The sequence below is a fragment of the Periplaneta americana genome, chromosome 1 (assembly GCF_040183065.1).
Source record: "Periplaneta americana isolate PAMFEO1 chromosome 1, P.americana_PAMFEO1_priV1, whole genome shotgun sequence".
Lineage (NCBI taxonomy): Eukaryota > Metazoa > Arthropoda > Insecta > Blattodea > Blattidae > Periplaneta > Periplaneta americana.
Window position 1 is genome coordinate 32,659,963 of NC_091117.1, and position 22,610 is coordinate 32,682,572.

Genomic DNA, 22,610 nt, shown 5'->3' on the forward strand with positions numbered 1-22,610 from the left:
GTATTTCATCTCACTGCCATTTTCTACCATTCATTCTCATCATCATTTGTTGTTTTGTTTCGTTTTGTACTTGTGCTAAACTGCAATTGGCCTTGTGCTGTTGTTTCGCACATTAATATTCTAAATGTCCACGCCTGTGGAGTAACGGTTAGCACGTCTAGCCGCGAAACCAGGTGGCCCGGGTTCGATTCCCGGTCGGGACAAGTTACCTGGTTGAGGTTTTTTCCGGGGTTTTCCCTCAACCCAATATGAGCAAATTCTGGGTAACTTACGGTGTTGGACCCCGGACTCATTTCACCGGCATTATCACCTTCAGACGCTAAATAACCAAAGCTGTTGATAAAGCGTCGTAAAATAACCTACTAAAAATATTCTAAATAAATAAATAAATAAATAAAAATAAAATTATTTTTATCCTTAACGTCCCTCGTCCCTGTTGAACATTGTTACGTCAAATTATTCTACTGTTAGGTCTATGTAAATTCATCTAACTTACTAATTGATAACGCAGTTAAATACAGTACAGGAAGGCCATACTGTACAGCTACTTACATCCAGATTGTCTTAAGAAAATGGAGCGAGCGCGCGCGCGATATCTGTCGGGGTGGCATTGTTTGGCTGTTGACGCCGGCTGTCGCCGCCTACTTCTCATCAGAAAACTCAACTAAAAGATAATTAGCGAAGGAAAGGGTCGTGTGTGCAGTACACGGCGTTTTTTGCTTCTCTTTGTTTTTGTTGGAGCGCTCTGACAGTGTCACGTTAGTCCATTAGTCTCACATGCTTGGCTGAGGCAAAGCATGCCGCCGCCGGGGGGCGGGGCGACCGTTACGGTTGGTCGCTCCGGCACACCGATGGGCGGACCAGTGGTCCGCACGCGCACCAATGCCAACGTCCGGGGGCGGAGCCACACAAAACCAGCTCAGGGTAGAACTTGAAGCATCTTCTGGGCTGCTTTGCGGGCAGGTGGGGGTATAGGGGAGGTGGTGGAGTGTTGGAACAAGTTGTAAAGCCCTCCAGTTCCGCTGCTGTGTAGCCCGTGTTAAGCAGTGTGTGAGGTGACGATGAAGAAGACCGGCACACCAACTCTAGTCAGAATTTTCTAATGTGGTCTACGAAAATTCTTCTCTCGAAAATGATTTACAATCCGTAATAATACATAGGTAACGATATAAAAATTCTTGTAGTGTCGGCAATTAAAAAGAAAAGAAAATTCGACCTGCTACACCTTATAACACTATAAAATCATTGCCGTTCCCCCCCACCCCTCATACGAAAGCGATACTAAAGTTCTCCCCTCTACCACTAGCGCCACAACCCCTCCAAGCCATTATCACATCCGAGTGACGCTATTGGATAAGGCGCTTGTAAAAAGGAAGCGTTTTAAAAAGACGAGATCCCACCTCTCCGCTCGCACGCCTCCTCCCACAATAATAATAATCATCATCAGAGTCGTCCGGGGCTCCTGGAGGAAGGGTGTGAGAGCGAATGCTTGCTCGGTAATTTATCGACATTGATAAAGCAGCGTATGACAGGTCCGCTCATCGTGTGATTGCGAGTGCTGTGCGTGTGATGCGTATCGTGTGACGGCCCAGAAACAGCCCACAGAACAGCAGGACATCCACATGTGTAGTAACTTAATAATGGATGGTACGGAAGTGGTGCACAGCGCCGGCACCAAGTCGGCAGCCAGTCCCTGCAACACCACCACAAGTCCGCTGTCTTCGCCGTCTTGCAGCAGCCCCTGCGACGCCGCAACCGCGCTCAACAGCGGAGCGTCGCCCGAAGACGACGACGACGACGGCGATATCAGCGTCGGTTGTCCCTCGCCGGCGCTGTCGGGACCCCCGGCCGACGACGGTAAGATCACCCCTCCCGAGTCGTCCTCCAGTAGCTCTTCGTCGTGCTTCAGCAGCTCGCGGACCACAGTTGCCGACCCCCACAGCGAGGAAACGATAGACGAGGACGATTATTTTAAGCCCTTAAAGAAGCTCAAGATGATGCAGATTAACAAGGTGGTGATGGCAGCGCATAAACAGCCGGCGACGAGCGTCGCCGTCAAACACGCGAGCAACGCAGTTGCCGGCGTCAAGTCCTTCTCCATCCTCGACATCCTGAACCACAGACCGCGGACGACGAGCGACAGTAACCCGGCGCGGATCGTGAGGCCGTGGGACTTGGACACTAGCAACGGGGTAGCGTCCCCGCACCACCGGCCGAAGTCCGCAGACCTGTGCTACGCCAGCGAGACGCTGAGCTCCACGTGCAGCAGCGGGCGCTCCAGCATCGCCAGCGACTGCTGCACCAGCCCCGACATCATCAACTGCACCATCACCAGCAGCCCTACCACCAGCCAGCAGGCGAGGCACCACGCCGTCGTCGGACAGCACCACAGGCACTTCTCGACGACGCAAAGAGCCTCGTCTTCGGCGAAGAGTTCCTCGGCGTCAGGCAGCGCCAAGACGCCGAACACGTCGCCGCTGGACGCGCTCTTTCAGATGACGAGCAAGACCTTCGAGGAACTCAACGGCGAGGCTGTGTCGGGTAAGTCATATCAGTGCAACGTCTATTGGTGTGTGTGTCCATGCCGCAACATTAAGTTGTGTTGGAGATTTACCGTCTGCGTTAAGCTTATAATTATTCTTAGCGAGATTTCATATGCGTTGAAAAAAAAAAATAGATAGTTTATAATGCCTGAACGCAGCGTCTAAAAGTTAAGTGTTGTTAACAGCGACAAAATAGCATTATGTTGCAAATAAGTCCTCTATAAATATTGTCAATGCGCGTTAGAAACCCTAGATTAACAAAATTTGCCGCTATCGAAAGTACAGAAATTATTTAGTTCTAAATACCTGAACGCAGTGTCTATAAGTGCTTGTTAACAGTCACAAAATAGCATTATGTTGCAATTAACCCTACTAGAAATATTTTCAATGCGCGTTAGAAACCCTAGATTAACAAAATTTGCCGCTATCGAAAATATAGAAACTATTTAGTTCTAAATACCTGAACGCAGCGTCTATAAGCGCTTGTTGACAGTGACAAAATAGCATTATGTTGCAATTAAGTCCACTAGAAATATTTTCAATGCGCATTAGAAACCATAGATTAACAAAATTTGCCGCTATCGAAAATACAGAAATTATTTAGTTCTAAATACCTGAACGCAGCGTCTATAAGCGCTTGTTAACAGCGACAAAATAGCATTATGTTGCAATTAATCCTACTAGAAATATTTGCAATGCGCGTTAGAAACCATAGATTAACAAAATTTGCCGCTATCGAAAATATAGAAATTATTTAGTTCTAAATACCTGAACGCAGCGTCTATAAGCGCTTGTTAACAGTGACAAGATAGCATTATGTTGCAATTAATCCTACTAGAAATATTTGCAATGCGTGTTAGAAACCCTAGATTAACGAAATTTGCCGCTATCGAAAATATAGAAATTATTTCGATCTAAGTACCTGAATGCAGCATGTAGCCTAGGCTACTAGACGTTAATAACAGTGTTCCAGCATAATTTTAGAATGTTTGCCTAATGCGAATTTATAATTTGTGTTAGACACTTTAGAATTGTGAACATATTTGGCTACGTTGAAGGTCTTGGCATTAGCCAGTTAAAACTACCCAAATTCAGCGTGTATTAGTAATGTTATAATAAACTTAATTTTTATGATTAGCAATGTTTCATAATGCGTTGAAAATCTTGCAATTACATACTTTATAACACCTGACTGCAGCGTGAATAAGTTCTTGTAACAGTGGTAAACTTAAGCCTAGTACATTGCAATGAATTCTGCTACAAAAATATTTACAATGTGTTAGAAACCCTAGATTACAGGAATTTTCCGTTACAGGCGATTAGTTTGAATATCTAGAAATGATATTAGTTGAAAGTATCTGAATGCAGCGTGTACTAGGAGTTATTAACAGTGTTCCAGCATTATTTTACAATTTTTGCCTAATAGGAATTTAGAATGTGTTGCACATTTTAGAACTGGTAAAATATTTGGTCACGTTGAAGGTCTTGGCACTAGGTAGTTGAAACTACCTAAATACAGAGTGTACTAGTCAAGGTTTAATTAGGAATTAATTAATATAAATTAGCGATAGTCTATTTCATATCGCGTTGAAAATTCTGCAGCTACATAGTTTATAATATCTGAATGCAGTTCATAGGCCTAAGTGACAATAAAATTATAATTTATTGCAATTAAGTCTACTACAAATATTTGCAACAGGCCTAAGCCTATGCGTTAGAAACCCTAGATTAGCAAAATTTTCCGTTACCGATGATTAGTTTGAAAACATAGAAATTATAGATTTATAGTTCAAAGTAGTAGGTCTATAGGCTATCTGAACACAAAGTGTACTAGGAGCTATTAACAGGATTCCAGAATTATTTTACAATTTTTGCCTAATAGGATTTTAGAATTTGCAATAGCTACATGTTTTAGAATCGGCAAATTTGTTGGTCACGTTGAAGGTCTTGCCATTAGGCAGCGTGTACTAGGGATGTTAAGTGGCCAAATACCACACTACATTTATTTCTTATTATGTATTTGTAAGTGTTACCTATGTTTTAGAGCCAATGTATTGGCGAAATTCTCGTCTAACGGCGATTGACTTAAAAGTCTAGAAATTAAAATATACTTCCAGCTATCAGAGTCCAGCGTAAATTAGGCTTTATTAACAGTGTTTCAATGTCATCTTTCAATTGTTTCATAATGAGTAATCTATGTTATGAATCTTAGAATTAGGCAAGTTCTCTACGGCGTTAAAAATACTGGAATTAGACAATTTAATGTACCGGAATGCAGCGTACTTATATCAGTGCTTTTTAACTAAGAATAAGTCCTTCCAGTGCCACAATTTGTGTAGGCTGTAACTGTTGATATTTGGAAAATACTCTGAAAATCTAGGAGACTATCAGCGAAATTAGTGGCTGTCGGTTGTTGTTTTGAAAATTAAAAAAGTAAATACTTCAAAGTTCTGAATGCAGCGTGTACTAGAAGTTCCTAACTTTGTTCCAGTATTATCTTGTAATTGTAGTCTTAGCCTACATGAATTTAAACAAGGCTAGATAATATAATTTACGTTGGAATCAATTAAATATCTGGTTGTTAAAAATCTATGAATTAAGTGATTTAAACGGCCTGAAAGAAGCGTCTATTAGCGGCTGCTAATGGCGTTAGAAATTATTTCAATAATTAGTCTAATTACTATTAGTGTTTACTAGAAGCATTCGTGTCTGTGATATTTGCGATTTGTTTTAAAATGTGAGAACTGTTGTAAGCTACTACTTGAATGTAACTTCTAGTAGGCTAGTTATTTTAAATAGTTATCCTACAGTATCTTTCTATTTATATCAAGGAGAAGCTTAGAGTCTACGATGAAATCCGTAAAATTCCAAAATTTGCAGTTTCCGTTAAAATTACAGAACTAGATATTTTAAACTACCTGAACACAGAATAGGTAGTAATGACTAACACCGTCCCAGCTTTGTATTAAAATCTGTTAGGAGTCAGTAAAATATAAATATCTTCACGGTTACAGTGAAAATCCTAGAATTTAATTCAACTGTTTTTTAAGAAAATACTTACAGACTATCAAAATTAGATCAATGGGCAGATATTCTAGTAACCCTCAGAATTAACGGTTATAAGTTAACCATAAAATTATTTTCATTGGCCTACATATGATAAATAATGTGCTCCAAAAATCTTAGAGCTGGTAGATGCAGAAGGTTTTTCGGTCTTTCAAAGCCTTCAAATATTATTTTTCCTATAACTTAACAATCTGGATAAAATTGTAACCTTTTTTTTAGTGATTACTGTTGTGACAGTTGTTTTTGGTTTTTCATAATCTTTAAAGCAACAATATTGTCACTCGAAGATAATCAGAGTGCTGTGAAAATATTAAGATTTGAAGGAAACCTTTCAATTGTTTTTTAAACTTGTAAAAGAATCATCGACAAATGATAACCAACATGTTTTGATGATGATATTTGCGACTTCTTGTGGCTTTTCGTGCGTTTCTAAAATCTTAGTATTGGCGGAATTTTTTTTTTTTTTTTTGTTTTTCACATTGTTCAATGTTAGAATATTATCGTTCAAGGTCCGTAAACAGAGCGCTTTGGAAGTACTAGAAACTGTAAAAATGAGTGATTTTCCATTGTTTTTAAAGTGAAAAACTATCACCAGTAAGTTAAGCTTTGAAAATTTTTTACGGCTTCTGGGACATTTCATAATAGGCCTAAGTTACTGTATTTAAGCTACAAAACTATCTACAGGCGTTAATGAGGGCCTTTTTAAAACAATATAATTGGGGAACGCATAAGATTCCTCACATTTACCAAAGATATTAAGTCCATCTTGTAAATGTTAGAATTGACAATAATTATTCGATATTTTTAAGCTGAAAAATTATTGATATTTAGTTTCAAAACTCCTATTGTTAGTATTTTAGTGCTATTGCTTCACTTTGTAAACTCATGAAATTGTTCACAGGTGACAGAATTAAGTGCTTTAATTTCATGTTTCTTAGAAATTTTGTAACAATTTATTTTGAAATTCTTAAAATTTGGGAATATTAGTACGGTAGTTATTTAAATGTTATATAAAAATCTTAAAATTATATTGTTCATTGGGAGCAAATTATGTTTTTAAATTACTTGTTCTGTCCATTTACTCTGGGTGCTCAATGTATTCTGCAACCAAGAAATAAGAAATTTGTAGTTCTTTTTTAAATCAACAAAATTATCAACCTTTGCTTTGAAAATCGTACTGTTGGTATATTAGTGGTATTGCGCCATTTTTTAAAGCCATAAAATTCTTTAGAGCATACAGAATAAACCGTCTCTTGCAGTGATTTTTTAAGTTTGTTTTTCAGTAACAAAATCATTTACACGGGCAAACACTGTGTTTTGAAATCTTAGAATTTTTTGGAACGCGGTAGGTTTTGGTCGTTAGAAATCACAAGTTCTGTAAGCAATTTGTTTTATAATTTTTAATATTTGTAGCTGTTTAAAGTAATGCTTAAAATTTTTAGAATTAATGTGCGCTTATTATTCTATTACATTTTTACTTCTTCAGTTTTTAATGATAGTTGTTCTGTAACCCAAGAAATGTCGCTTACTAACAGCTATTCTCCACATTTTCTGGATCCTGATGTTGTCATATAAAGCACAGTATATCATGGCCTATACTATTTTATTTTTAATTCTAATACCACTTCTTAGTAGACATTAGGTTTCCGGTTAATAGTCTCTGATTTCTTTCTTTTTTTTTTTAATTTCATGAAAGAATTTAAAATTATTTGAATATTCTATAATATTGAGATTTATATTAATTTAAATTCAGATTTCGCCAGTAGACAATGCATGAAATACTTTTAAAATATTGAAAATAATTACATAGGCCTACATCTAATTACAAAATGTTAAAAGAGTGTGAAATTTTATTCATAAAAATTATACGCCAAATTTCGTGTCGTCATTTATGATCGTGTTGTCTTGATTTTTAGTTAGGCCTACTTGTTAAATTTAGCGTATTAGGCCTAAATAGAACAGGCCTATAATTCATATAGGCCAAACATTGGAATAAGTCACAGTACTAAAGAGAAGTTATATTTCATAATACAGGTACATATTCTAGCAGTAGAGAATTTGTTACTTGATTATATGCATATATTCTTACTCTAACGGTATGCTGAGAAGAGAAAGATGTTTTTGGCTCCGGTAAAACATCTCTAAGAAACTGAGCAAAGTTACAACTGAAATAAAACGGAAGGAATGAACCTCTCTAGGTAACACAGATTAGAATTGTTATGATGCAAATAATGAATTGTAAATTAGTTATCAAATGTAGAGAATTAATTCTAAATAAGATAAAATCACTAAGGAAAAAATAAAAATAAATGAGAATATGTCACATGAACATAATTTAAATTTATCCCTAACAAAAGAAGTAATAATTATTTTAAAAATATAAACCCTAATCGATAAAACAGTAATAATTAGAAGTAACCATAAAGAACTCCGTATGTTAACACTAAATGAAGTCACATCTATGCCTAAAATAATATAATTATTGACATAAAATTATTAATAGTTATTTTTAGAATTATTTTCGAAATAAAAATTGTCAGAGTTTAATTAAAAAATATATATACCGAATATAATAGGCCTAATTAAGAATAATGCTATTTTAACATAAGCGTGGCTTTTATTTAATTTTATACAAAAATTAATTGGTTATAGCATAGGAAATTTTAAAACAACCATACAAATTTGATAAATTGAAATAACTTAGGTTTATCATCAAAGTTAGATTTAAACGTATTAACGTAAGGAGTTACTTCAGTTCCTTCTGATTTATTTCAAATCTTTCGAGTTCATTTTTATGTATTCATAATTACACTGCTACATTAGTAACTTATAACAATAGTAGGCCTATAATTAATAAAACTTACTCTCCAACAAAAATAATTCAATGCAAATATAAATAAACTTTTAATTAATTTATATATTGACGGTTTTATATTTTATGTTGATTAAAAGTTTAAATTGCTTGCTTGAAAATATTTTATTACATTTATATTTTATAATAATTCATTATAAATAACTGAATTACAGTGAATTAAAAATATATTCATTAAAACAGGAACTATACTAGAAGACTGAATATTTTATTTTAACAGTAGATATCCAAATAATAATTTGAATACTTTACTTACAATTTTATTATTTCCATTTACTTTTAATTAAATTTATGACTGAGAAAAAAAACCAACGTGTTGCCACTCAGTAGTTCCCAAATATCGTCTTATCAAACGGGAATGGTTTAAAATTAAATAAAAGAATAACTTAAATGTTTTTATATTTATAAAATCATTTTGAAATGGTGAATGAATGTAATGGTAAGCATTTGCTTCGTATTTAGGCGCCTTCCAGCTCGAGCCTTCACTGGGTAAAATCGTATAAAATAAATATCTTATATTTTAAATAATTTACTGCTAAGAATTAAAATTGTGATTCTAAATAGCCATAATTATGTCAGTTCCGTATTCATTTTTCAACTGTTAACTCAACCTTTTCAGATGAGGCTCAACATCTCTAAAGCACCCTCATTTTAAAATTACATAATTTCTTTGGAATTGTAGTTATTCCCTTTACATTACTCTGTCACTTCTTTTTATAGGTATTTGTTTATTATATCTGTAATTTAAATTATATAGGCCTATATATAATCTTCGGCAAGTACTTTTTAGAGATATGAGAAGATGTGTGAGTAACACCGATGCCTCTCTTAATTTAGACTTGGCGTAGTGGTCAAATTTAATGTAGTGTTAGAAGATGCACATAATGAAACGGACACAAGTATGTCTCTGTAAAATTATAAAATGGTTCCTTTCATTTTTTATCTGCAACAAGAGGTAGGTAAATATTTAAATTTTAATTGCCGCATTATTTGAATTTAATTACTAAATTTTCCATTCCAATAATTTAAAACAATTTATTCAATGTTTTACTACTAATGGCGTTTTTATTTTTCCAAACAATTTCTTCCTTTGAATTCAATAACTTACTTTCCCCTTTTTAAATGGTTACATTGAAAAATTATGAATATTTTCAGGATAAGAACGTAAATGTCTTCTTTTAGATCAGTTTCAACGTTTGAAAATAAAACCTGATCGTCCTTAACAGTAGTTAAAGAATAAACAAAGCTGAATAAATTCGTAACATTTATTAAAAGTAGTCTATGTAAAGGATGATGTTACTTGGTACAAATATCTATACTAATAATAAATCTGTAGCCAAAATTTTTCTGGTAATTTTCGATTTTCAAAAAATAATTGGTCCTAACATAGGGTAAGGTTGCCATCATTGGACCAGCGCCACGGATGGACCACTTCTGTAACTTTTGTCCTTCTGATAATTGCTGCGATCTGGTGAGTTTATTTAGTACTTCCGTGTACAAAGAAGCTGCCATGTTAGTTACGAGGTTCTGGAAGAGTTCAGACGCACGTGCTGTGTTCGTAAAGTTATTTCAACATTGTGATATTGTGTCGAGCATAATTTTAAAGTTCATACGACAAGAAGATACACGTTTTTATAGCGCTCAACTTACTTCATTGGGAAGTGTGATTTATCTGCTTTGCATTGATATATTTAGATACGTTGTTGAATTTTCAGCTTTGCCATACACAAGCGGAGAGTAGAAACGTGCACTGTTTCCACCATTGGACCACTAAGTGATTCCATGAATGGACCACTGGTCCATCCATGGGCACGCCTTAATATAAATGAACAACATGTCTATTTGAGCTTTATCTTGACTTATATAGCTTATTAACTAATAATTAAACACAAATATATTTTATTGTGGTCCACTCAGTGGCCGAGTGGTTAGAACGCGCACCTTTTACAGCTGAGGTTCCGAGCTCGCGTCTCGATCACTCATGGTACATGGTACGGGCCTTTCCACGGTGCAGAAGAGGACCAGAAAAGTAATAGCCAAGAAAGGAAAACAACAAGTCGGGTCCATTGCAAGCGTAGAGAGAGGTATGACTACTACTGCTGTCTGTTGTGCCAGTGCTGCTGGCCAATATATTCCACCGATGCTGATATTCAAGCGTACTCGAGCTAAGGATGAACTAATGGATGGAGCACCACCGGGAACAGTGTTTGCATTCAACCCAGATAGTGGCTACATATACAAAGAGTTGTTTGTAAAATATTTACATCATTTTATAGACACTGTAAAACTATCGAATGACCATAAAGTACTACTTCTCTTGGATGGTCATACAACACACAGTAAAAATCCTGAAGCACTGGATCTTGCTCGACAGTGTAGGGTTGTACTACTTTCCTTCCAGGTCATACAACACACAGACTCCGACCCTTAGACGTCTCTTTCTTTAAGCCATTAAGCTGATATTACATTGATGAAATGGAGAAATGGTTGAGGTTACATCCAGGACGAGCAGTAACCCAATTTTAGGTGGCTGAATTATTTGGGAAGGCATATGGGAGAGCAGCTACTGTTGGGACAGCAATTAATGGCTTTGTCCGTGCTGGAGTGTGGCCTGTAGACAGAGATGTCTTCAAAAATCATCATTTTTCTACTGCAACTGTACTGCAACCCAGTCCAGTGGTCGAGGAAGTGCCAGTAGCAAAAGATACATCAACAGGAACAAAATCAACAGCATCAAGAACCACAGTAGCGACCTGTTCAATCACAGAGAAAATTCCAGCAGTAGAAGCAACGACATCAACAAAGAAGACATCGACTGTAGGAGCAGCAGCATCAACAAATAAAGCAGCAATCAATCCGATGTGTGAGAAAGTGCCAGGAGCAGAAGCAACAGGAAATGAATCAGCTGGAGGAGCAGCAACGCAGATAAAAGTAACCGAAGGTCCAGGGAAGGACAACAATTTCACTGGCTCTTGTAGTCCGACAACAAGTAGACCTAGGCCTAATTATAATTTGGTCGTTCCTCTAGCTGAATTATCTCCTTTGCCAAAAGCAGCTACTGCTGTTGCAAGCACAAGAGGAAAGAAAGGCACACAAAAAGCTCTCGTCCTGACAAGTTCTCCGTACAAGCAGCAGTTAAGCAAATCATCAACAGGTTTGAAAATTAACATATCCTTCAAGTAAAGATAAGAAATTTCGTCGGAGTACCAATAATGACTGGTATTGTGAAATATGTCAAAGTCGGTCAGTGGAGGACACGATCCAGTGCATGACATGCAGGCAGTGGGTACATGAAAACTGTGCAGGAGTGAAAAAAAATGTGAAAAAATATTTTTGTTTGAATTGCATATAAGGAACTGTACAAACGTCAAAATATTGTAAAAAATATTTTTGTTTGAATTGCATTTAGAAAAACTGTCCAAGAAATAAAGGTAAAAATAGAATTTATTTACTGCCTGCTACATGATTCAAGTTACAGTGACAACATGTTGTTTACCACTGTGAGATGTGAAACCAGTAATTTTATAACCCATATTTCTGAACACATGCAGGTTTATTCATCTTTGAACATTTTAAAAATTCAGTTGCATTGGGTATTATTGTATTTGTTTATCTAACCATCTGTATCACTTAAAATAAACCAAATGTCAAATATTTTGTTAAATACATCATTCAGAGTGTGTTTAGGAAGAAATGTTTTCATGAAACCCGATGGTCCATTCATAGAACCCAACTGGTCCATTGGTGGCGCTAGGTCTCCAAGAATGGACCGCTAGGCAAAAAATTAAAACCGTTCATTGTTTTTTTTCGAAGTTGTATTTCGATATTCATTATTATACAGTTGATAGTCCTTCATACCAGGAATTCATGAAATTTAAAATCATAATATTTGACTCAATAGTTTTTCTTAAATTCGATAAAGAAGTTATGTGGTCCATTGATGGCAACCTTACCCTACATAATTAACCACGCTGAAACCGAAAATCGCTTTTTTGAAATTTTTGTTTGTATGTCTGTCTGTCTTCTGTCTGTATGTTTGTTATCTTTTCACGCGATAGGCCTAATGGATGAACGGATTTCGATGAAAATTGGAATATAAATTATGTTCGTAGTAACTTAGATTTTAGGCTATATGCCATTCAAAATACATTATTTAAAAGGGGAGTTATAAGGGGGCCTGAATTAAATAAATCGAAATATCTCGCTTATTATTTATTTTTGTGAAATATGTTACATAACAAAAGTTTCTTTAAAAATAATTTGCGATAAGTTTTATTCCTTGAAAAATTTTGATAGGACTGATATTTAATGAGATAAATGAGTATTAAAATTAAAATAACTGCCATCTAAGGCAGTATAATGAAATAAAAAACAAATGACTTCGTCTATTAGGGGCCTTAGACATCAACAATCGAAAGCTATGAAAGATAGCCTACAGAGAATGTTTCTGTGTTTGTATGAAGTAATATCGGAAGCTAAATTAACCGATTTGTATAATTAATTATTATTTCACCATTGGAAAGTGTAGTTTCTCTAGATGGACATAATGCTATAATGTTATTACAGTAACTTCTGATATAATGTAATGTAATATAATATAATATAGTATAATATAATATAATATAATATAATATAATATAATATAATATAATATAATATAATATAGTATAATATAATATAGTATATGTATTGTAATATTATATAATATAATTTAAGTTATTTGAAGGATTCAGAACCATAGTGGGCCAAATGCCATTTACTCAATACGTAGAAAACAAAGGTTAAAATTAAGTTAGTACTATAATTCAATGGAAACCTATAACAAGTAAAAAAAAAGTATACACATTAAATCTAAATGATGTCAATGTTCATTAAACTATGGTTGCATGTAATAAAAATTAGAAACATGTTAAAGGAATTGTCATTGCACCAATGAGTGGTCTCCGGATCGAAATGATCGCATTTTAATTATTTGGATGCAATTTAAATTAAGTAACATGTTAAACGATTTATCTTTTTTATAAAACACGAATGTTCCCTGGATCAAATGTCCTATTTTAATTATGTAATTACTTTATATTTATTTCTAACGGGTGCAGCGGAGCGCACGGGTACGGCTAGTATTTAAATAAAATAATTGTATATTCGTTACACACTTATTTAACCAATTTATAATACAAATCGCCTTAAGACTAGTAAACTGAGACCATAGACGTGTGATAGTGAACATTCTTGAAATTTGTGTGCTGCTTAAACTTGCGTTCGATTTCTATTCGAAATATAAGAAAACTGTGTAAATAACAGATTATTGTTCTGTGGATATATATTTTACTTTAGATAAAATCTTCATAAATGGGTGTATAGTTTATAAATAACATACACTGCAATATATTAATTGATGTAATTTTTACATATAAACTTCAAAGCCTTAGAATTAATTAAAATTCCTTACAGGTTTAACTATTAGATAAAATTATTAAGTTTTACAGGTATTTAACAGCACACAGTATCAAATAAAGATTCACTTAAAACTGACATCCTACTTTATTAAATATTGTATAGTACTACAGTAGCCTATGTAGGCCTAGGCCTATATTATTTGATAAAATATATATTTCCATAAGTTTTCTATTTTATAACTAAGCTACTTTATAAACTCTTATTTCAAAAGGGGTTGTTTTGTGTTTGTGAGGCAGCAATGTTCTAAACGGAAGTTAGACGTGATGTTTACAAGTTTATTGACTACAACGCTGATTGATTTATATATTTTATTGATTATTATTGACAAATCGTCTGTCATATCTTCTTTCTTCGAGTTCTCAGAAGAAGGGACTATGATTTACGCTCGAAAGAACGAATGTGATAGTAGGAATGCATGTGTTAGACCTATAAAAAAAGTCCTTTGTTTTCCGAATGCGGGAAACGAAATCTTTAGGGAATGAATAAAACACACATTTTATATTATGGAACCTAACAAATAAAAATGAAAGGAATAAAATGTTGAATAGATATGACCAAAATAATCTTACTAATTTTAATTATTTGGTATTATTATTATTATTATTATTATTATTATTATTATTATTATTATTATTATTCGCGGTTATGGTTACGTGGTTAGCGCGTGAGATTCTCAACGAAGCAATTCCAAATTCGATTTCGGGTGCGGCCAATAAAATGAATTTATCTTCCGTCCACGGGACTGGGTGTTGTCCATTGTCTTGTGATTGTCCTGTGATGTCTCAGCGGTAGCCATGAGTCATGCCGATTCTACGATCAGGGAGAGCCGCATTGTGTGATGTCTAGCGTACGATAAATGAAACTTTCTATCTTACCCGTAGTGTTAAGTCGGAAGCAAGGAGAGGTTAAGCAGAATAAGAAAGAAAGATCGAAATAAAGAGAGAAAGAAGAAACAAACAAACAAACAAACTAACAAACTAACAAAGAGATAAAGAAAGAAAATAAATAAATAAATAAATGAATAAATAAATAAATAAATAAATAAATAAAGTAGGAAAGGAAGGAAGAAAGGGAAAAGTGTAAATAAAATTAACTTAAGTTATTATCTTTTCACCATAATACTTTACTTAATTAATTGGTTTTAATTTTTCGCTTGAAAAACAGTAGGCCTATAGGAGTATAGACTAATTTTTAAGTTATTAATAACATTGAAATGATGTACTATCGCACAAAATTATTGAAGCGCATAATTATGGAGCAACAGCCTATAAGTTATTATTATATTATTTTTTCAGCACGTTAACGTATGAAAGTTTTAAAAAATGAACTTTCTTCGCCAAAATTTCTAAATTCTCTTTTCCGTGTGGCAACATTTATTAAAATTGCAGGCTTTTGTTCAGACAACTTGTAGGCGTATAGGCTTCTATTTATTATCAAGAATATTCTAAATAGGGGCTTTTTAAATAGTAAACGCATTAATTTCTGAATCAGTTACAATGCAAATTTTGTTTTGCGTATTATTTGTAGGCCTATTAACACTACAGTTGCGTACCTGTTTTTAGTCAGCCAGTTATTATTGGCTTTGATAACCACGTTATGATACAATTTAAACTAAGAAAATGTATTATTATTATTATTATTATTATTATTATTATTATTATTATTATTATTATTATTATTATATTTTATTCTTTCATTTTTTGAGTATAGGCCTATCCTATTTTATGTTCATTCCATTAACCTAGCATTCTCCAATCTTTCCAAATTTCTGCCTTTCTCTTAGTCTCCGCATATGATCCACTTATCTTAATGTAGTCTATCATCTGATATCTTCTTCTTGCCCCCAAATCTTCTCCCGTTCACCATTAATTCCAGTTCATCCTTCAGTAGGCAATTTCTTCTCAGCCAGTGACCCCACCAATTCCTTTTCCTCTTCCTAATCATTCTTTCTTCACCAACTCTTTCCAACACATCTTCGTTTCTTATTCCGTCTGTCCATTTCACACGCTCCATTCTTCTCCATATCCACATTTCAAATGCTTCTAGTCGCTTCTCTTTACTTCGTCGTAATGTCCACAATTCTGCCCCATACAATGTCACACTCCACACAAATCACTTCATCAGTCCCTTCTGTAGTTGTTTTTCCAGAAGTCCGCAGAAGATGTCCCTTTTTCTATTAAAATCTTCCTTTTTGACTTCCTGGCAGCAGCTCATGTCACTGATTATAGTATACACCAAATATGTGAAGCTGTCCACTTGTTCCACTGCCTCATTTTGAATTCGGACGTTTACTTTCTTTATTTTTCTGTCGATAACCATGCTCAAAGACTAACAAAATGTATCAACAATTAAATTGTTATCATAGTACTATAACCGTATTGTTTTTGTATAGAACAAATGAAATAGGCCTATTGCATAGCTACAGACTACAAAAAATAGGTATACTCTTTCAGATGAAATTAAAAAGGAAAACAGAGGTGGTACTTTCCATTATTGTCGATAACTTCATAACTCCCACAAAAATTCCGTAAAAATATTTATTTTTAAAGACAAAGTTTGACGTTTCTAAGATTTTTGTCCAAAATCCACTCATTCAGTTTCAATTGCAATTTTGTGTTACTTTTGAAAATCCTTGTAGCCTACATCTAATTACGAACATATTACCTGCAAGTAACTTGTGTTGAATTAATATTAGGGTTCATATATTTCTTGCTTCAGCAAATTCACATTTTCTTTCAATTTTTAAACAGCATTCTTATTAATCCTCCGGTTTAAAATTCTTCTACCTTATTTCTTGCTCCCGCAGGCATTGTTCACTTATAGGCTACAGCAATATATTTTTTTTTTATTATTCTTCGTTTTATTTCCTATCTGAGAATTTCCACTGCTGACTTATACACTAACGTCTTCCATCTGTTATATCCGACCATAGTTTAATATTTACATAAATATTTAACATCTAAGAGTGCCTCAAAATGAGTTTCTTTCATAGGCAATTGTTTATGTACGTTTTGTATATTCGAATAGGATTCCTGAAGTGTAAAAAGGAGCCACGTTCTTACATTACATCTTAGTCTATATTGTTCACGACAAAACTGCTTGTAACTTTATTATCCTATGTTTAACTTTATGCTTTATTTTTAGTAGAAAATGTAGGTCTATTTAAAATTGAGTTACGCTGAATGAGGGAGAAAAATTGAGTACAACGGAATTGTCCTCCGTTAGACTCAAGTTGCATAGATTGCGGCTGAAAAATTTTAGGAAGAGGGTGCGCTGCCAATAAATAAATTTGAACATTCACCCCCCCCCCCTTTGTTTTTACAGAAACTGGTTTTAGGCTTTTGGTTCTTAACTTTTGTTGTGCTTCGTTATGGTCTTCCAATTCGTCATAAATTTTTCTATCCCATCGTTAACAGAAAAAATATAAAATTCTTATCTTATTGTATCATTTCTAATTCTATCACTTCTTTTTCATTCTTTTACTTATCTTAGAAATCTCATATATTTAGCAAGCTATGTGACTCAGGTATCCCCTTTTTCTGTTAACCATGTTCCAGTAGGGATAGCAATAATGTTATAAAATTTCAGCTGGGTTTTCTGTCTCATTTTTCTACTTAACGTTACTTCAAATGGTCTCACAACACATTAATAACTCTGTCGTAATTTCTGTTAGAGGCTGAATAAACCCCTGTGGCATAGTGCGGCCGGAAGGGTTAGATCCATTAGAAGAATCCATCATCGCACCAAAAATCGAACCCGCGACTTCTGACTCTGTAGAGCAGTGACTTACACACTGTGTGTCTTCGCAATGGCAATGTTTAAGTTTAAACGATATCTCGTCTCTTTTAATAATCTGCAGCAAACGTTTTAGTTATTAATTCATACTCATCGGCTGTGGACGATACAATCAAAACACATGTTAACTGTTTACTTAACACATAATTATTTGAAAATGTTATTGCAATAACAATTTATTCCGTACAGGGGGAGGTACACTCTTTCAATTCTATAAATTAAGTCTAATTTATATTTAGGCCTATATATACATTTATATAATTATGTACATATTTATTTACTTATTTACTTGTTTATTTATTTATTTATTTATTTATTTACTTACTTTGTCAAATTCAAGCCCATGAGGCCTTCTCTTCCACAATACCAGAAGTGACATCTGAATACAAATGATAGGGGCCTAGTAACAACAACAACAACAACAACAATAATAATAATAATAATAATAATAATAATAATAATAATAATAATATCTGTCTTCAGTATCTTTTAGCCCTGATGTAATAAAATTTGGCATACTTGCAATAGGCTATGTTATTTCAGCCTTTTTCTGCATAGGCCTATTTAATATTTTCAAAGATCTGTTTCTGTTTAACGGTAAACTTAATTGATCCTCAAAATTTTAGATAAACATTTTATTACATTATCGTCTTGTATTTCCCTGATATTTTCTACAAATCTGGGAATTTTTTCAGGCTAAATAATTCGTATTTTAAAATCATTAACAGTTATATGAACGACATACATATTATACTATAATATTTTCCTTATTTCTTAAAATATATTTTTCTTTTGAATTTTTGTACATATCCAGGAACAAAATCCGGGTCACGTGAATTTTCCAATTATAACATACTGCGCATGCTCCGAATTTTGTTCCTGGGTCTGTACAATTAATTATTATTTTAACATTCTTACGACCCATATTATTAAAAAAATTAACAACAAATACTACAACTATGATTTTGCTTTATGTAGGCCTAGTTCAGATGAAAAAAAAAACGCAGACATGTAAAGTTTAATTAAAATATCTCAAAAAGTTTTCGAGTTATCAGGGAAGGCAAATATATAAATTTTTCGGAAAGCGAAGGCAAAGTATAATAAAAGGACAAATGAAGTGCGAATGTTAAAGTTTTGATAGCTACTAAATCTTGTCGCAGAATATTCTTTTTTTAAATGTTCATTATGTATATTAACATTAATTTTAATTTTATTTGTTCATTTGAATTGATTAGGATGCCGATATTTTAAATTCAAGATTTGGACGGCTATCATTTCGATAATATTCTCTCTAGGTCACTATTAGAGATATCTAAGAGAAAAGTATATTCTATAGAAGAGGAAATAAACTGAAAAGTCATTTTTATCGACAAATGTTATTTCCCTTGTTAGCAACTACGTAACTTATCGTAACTTACTTCTACCAAAACAGATATGATGATCCACGTATTTTTATGAATCTAGACATTAAAGGGACTTGCAAAAAAAAAATTAACTGAAAGGAGCTATTTTTACTTTTTATGTATACTTATTTAGAAAAAAGTAGCAATTTTCCATAATTAACATGTATTGTAGGCCTATTCATTATCGTCAGTTTTAAATGACTTGTTAAGTAAAGTCTTTGCGTTTTTCGTTATCTTAATTCGTATGCAGTAAATATTACCCACGTAACCAGAAATATTCTTGGTTTCTCAATATTTTAATAGCGTAAGAAGGTCCCAAACATTTGACAAAAGACATCCCAAAAAAAATTGAAGTAATTGCGTAGACCAATTTACCGACAGAGGCGTTACCCAGGGTGCGCCATAGGAGACTGGTCTACGCTACAACCGCGATGAGTTGATATAATGATGGAGATTTGTTGGGATGCCACAAGGGAACTTGAGCTCTCGGAGAAAACCCCTGCGTTACAGCCAGTGCCAGCGTTTTTGGCGCGTGTCCTTGAGTACAAAGCCAGTCAGTGAGCATTTGTTGTCAGGGTAGCTGAGAACGGTACCACCCAACACGTCACATCAGCAATCTGTCAATCACAGTTGTCAGTCTTATTGTCTAATGACTACATCAAAGGCAAGATACTCGCACTTTGCGTTTCTGGGATGTATCCTTGAGTACACTGTCCAGTCACTGGTATCTGTTGCCACTTCGGCTGAGAGTGGTATCACCCCTAAACAGATGTGACATCAGCAATTTGCCGATCAGTTGTCAGATTTCTCGTTCACACACTGTGGCAAAGAGAAGATACTCGCTCTCAACGTTCCCATTACTTATTTCACGCTCCAGAAACGGTGGCTTTGGTTATACCTGGACTACGGGCTTGTCCAACACTAGTTATAAATCGGGGGTACGCCGGGGCTCGAACCCGAATCCACAGGATTATAAGTCCAACGCTCTAGCCACTACACCACTGTGGCGGCTCTGTTATAACCAAAGTCGTAGCTCTGAGATAAGAATCTGGTCTCTTGATTCGAGGCCGCGCACGCCTGAGTTTCGAATCGTTCTTGGGTTGAAGAAATTTTCCTAAACTGTAAGGCTAATATCAGGTAATCCATGGCAATCGTTGGTTTCACATCGCTAGATAATCTCATAGTTGACACGGCGTCGTTAGAGGACTAAGGAACAGCTGTAGAATCCGTTAAAAAATTCTTTACACAACGCCTGTACCTTCATGACAGAAGGACGATAAAAGAAGATTGTATCGTAGTTTCGAAATTTCTTTTGTCATAAACATAACAGGACCTCAAACTCTGTACTGTAGTTACACAAAGATGAACTGAGCGAAATCGAAGTTCAAACACGAGGTAATTATTCTGTCTCTCTAACAGAGTCTTAAGGTAAACAAGTTCTTTGTCCCGCTGAGAGGACGCTTCTACGTCACAAGCATGTTGTCATGTTTTCAATGCAATGTTATTTACTATCAATCAACTTGTTATGACTATTGAATAGAGGGATAAAACAAACAGCTATGTGTTAGTATACAGCGGGAGTGAAAACTCACACATCGTACAGTGTGGGCACATGTTAAGGAAATAAGGGCCCATCCTTTAGCTTAGTCAACTGGCTGCTTCTAATTAAAGTGACAACAGTTCGATTCCGGTCACATTCTCCTAAATATAAGGGAAAGAGTTTAGAATTAGATTTTCTCCAAACACTTCGGTTGAAATTCAAAGCATTTCTTCATTGAGTCCCAGAATTATAGGCTGTTTTGGGAAATAAATTTCGTTGTCGAAAGTCTTTAAGGATTGAGTCTCTGAAGCATTTTATCCTCGTTCTTGTAAGAAATACGAATCAACAATCATTCTCACAGTACAAATCTGGCTTTCAGGTAGTAGCTCCCTGTAAAGCAGGTTTGAATAATTTCAAGGAAAAATTGTTCCGAGGCCGGGTATCGATCCCGGGACCCTTCGCTTAGCGCGCGAACGCTCTTCCGACTGAGTTACCCCCGGAACTATACACTATAACTATAATACATTCGTTACTGGAGGTACGTTAACAGAAATCCACAATTTAAATCACACAGTATTTGTGTGCACTCATAGTTGAGTTCTAGCGTCTAGTCAGCTCATTTGAGTCGTGTGGATACAAAGGAAAAATTGTGACGGTGCGTGTATAGTTCCTGGGGTAGCTCAGTCGGAAGAGCGTTCGCGCGCTAAGCGAAGGGTCCCGGGATCGATACCCGGCCCCGGAACCATTTTTCCTTGAAATTATTCATTTTCACAGTAGTGGAAGACTCTGATTGTGTGGTCAGCATGAGGTAGGACAAGATAGGAAAAGCAAGGGAAGATAGGCCTATAGCCCTTATGAGGAATTAAAATTAAATGCAATAACAAAAAATTACAGCTTTTCGAGAACAAGGACAAATTCCTTGTTTAACCGAAGAAATCCACAATTGTTAACAACAGTGGAAGGACCATGTAAAAAGACAGACTTTCAGAATTAGCTTGAGAATATCCTAGATCAAGAGGATACAGAGATCGGGAAAAGAACAAGACATCGCCATCATTCTTAACTTACTGACACAGACCACAGTAAGACGGGGTAGTTCATGGTGATGGTGAAAAATAGTAAAACAAACTTATTAATAAACGAATAAATTTTGCAGAGGACTGTAGGCTTGATAAAGTAATTTATCTCTCGTCAATATTGAAAGAACAATTTCGTCAAGACGTTCCCCACATTTTGCCTCTAATTTTAGCAGTATGAGTGAATAATGACATCGTTCTCTGAGGAAGCAATTCAGAGCTATTATTTTCCGCCCTAAACACAATATAAACAGGATATCCGGATAAATTATCCTCAGAATAATCCTTTAGCAGCTACTGATCGATTGACAGTATTTCTTAAATGTCTCTATGTCTAAAGAGATAAATACCACCCATTTCCGAAAAAAAATGTGTTTGTGTTATGTTTCCATTTTATTAACCATTAGATAGGCCTAATGTGTTAATCTGAGGGTGTAACATATGGAAGAGACAGCTTGGAATGTATTCGGAGGGCTTGAGTTAAAAATTATTTTGTTTTCGTGTACAGCGTGTAACAAAAATTTGTATACTCTCCTTTAAGAGTTTTTGTGCGACTATTGAACCTTTACTACGTCATAGTACTTTTGATCAATAAAACGGTACGGAACGACGTATTTCAATCGATCATGGCTGCTTATACTACAATTTTATCACCTCCCTAGCATTTTTTGCTTCTATTACCTTCCTAGCATTTTTTTCTTTGTTTACCAACAATGTACTTTCAATAATGTATTGTACCTTTTAAAATGATTCATGTTTACTTCATCTTCCTTAATTAAAAATTTTCTATCATTCATCTTGTTTATTTTTATTTTTTTTTATTTTACATGGTTATTTAACGATGCTGTATCAACT

The 22,610-nt window shown here is 34.7% G+C and overlaps 1 protein-coding gene across 1 annotated transcript in view; it reads left to right on the forward strand.

Annotated features, from left to right (window-relative positions):
• Positions 1 to 1,044: 1,044 nt before the first annotated feature.
• The window catches only part of LOC138694418 (homeobox protein DTH-2-like), a 492,648-nt gene continuing 471,082 nt past the window's right edge, over positions 1,045 to 22,610 (forward strand). The window contains exon 1 of the mRNA XM_069818117.1: positions 1,045 to 2,541. Coding sequence (XP_069674218.1) covers positions 1,623 to 2,541 — 919 coding nt within the window. The 5' untranslated portion in view covers positions 1,045 to 1,622. The remainder of the gene's footprint in view (positions 2,542 to 22,610) is intronic.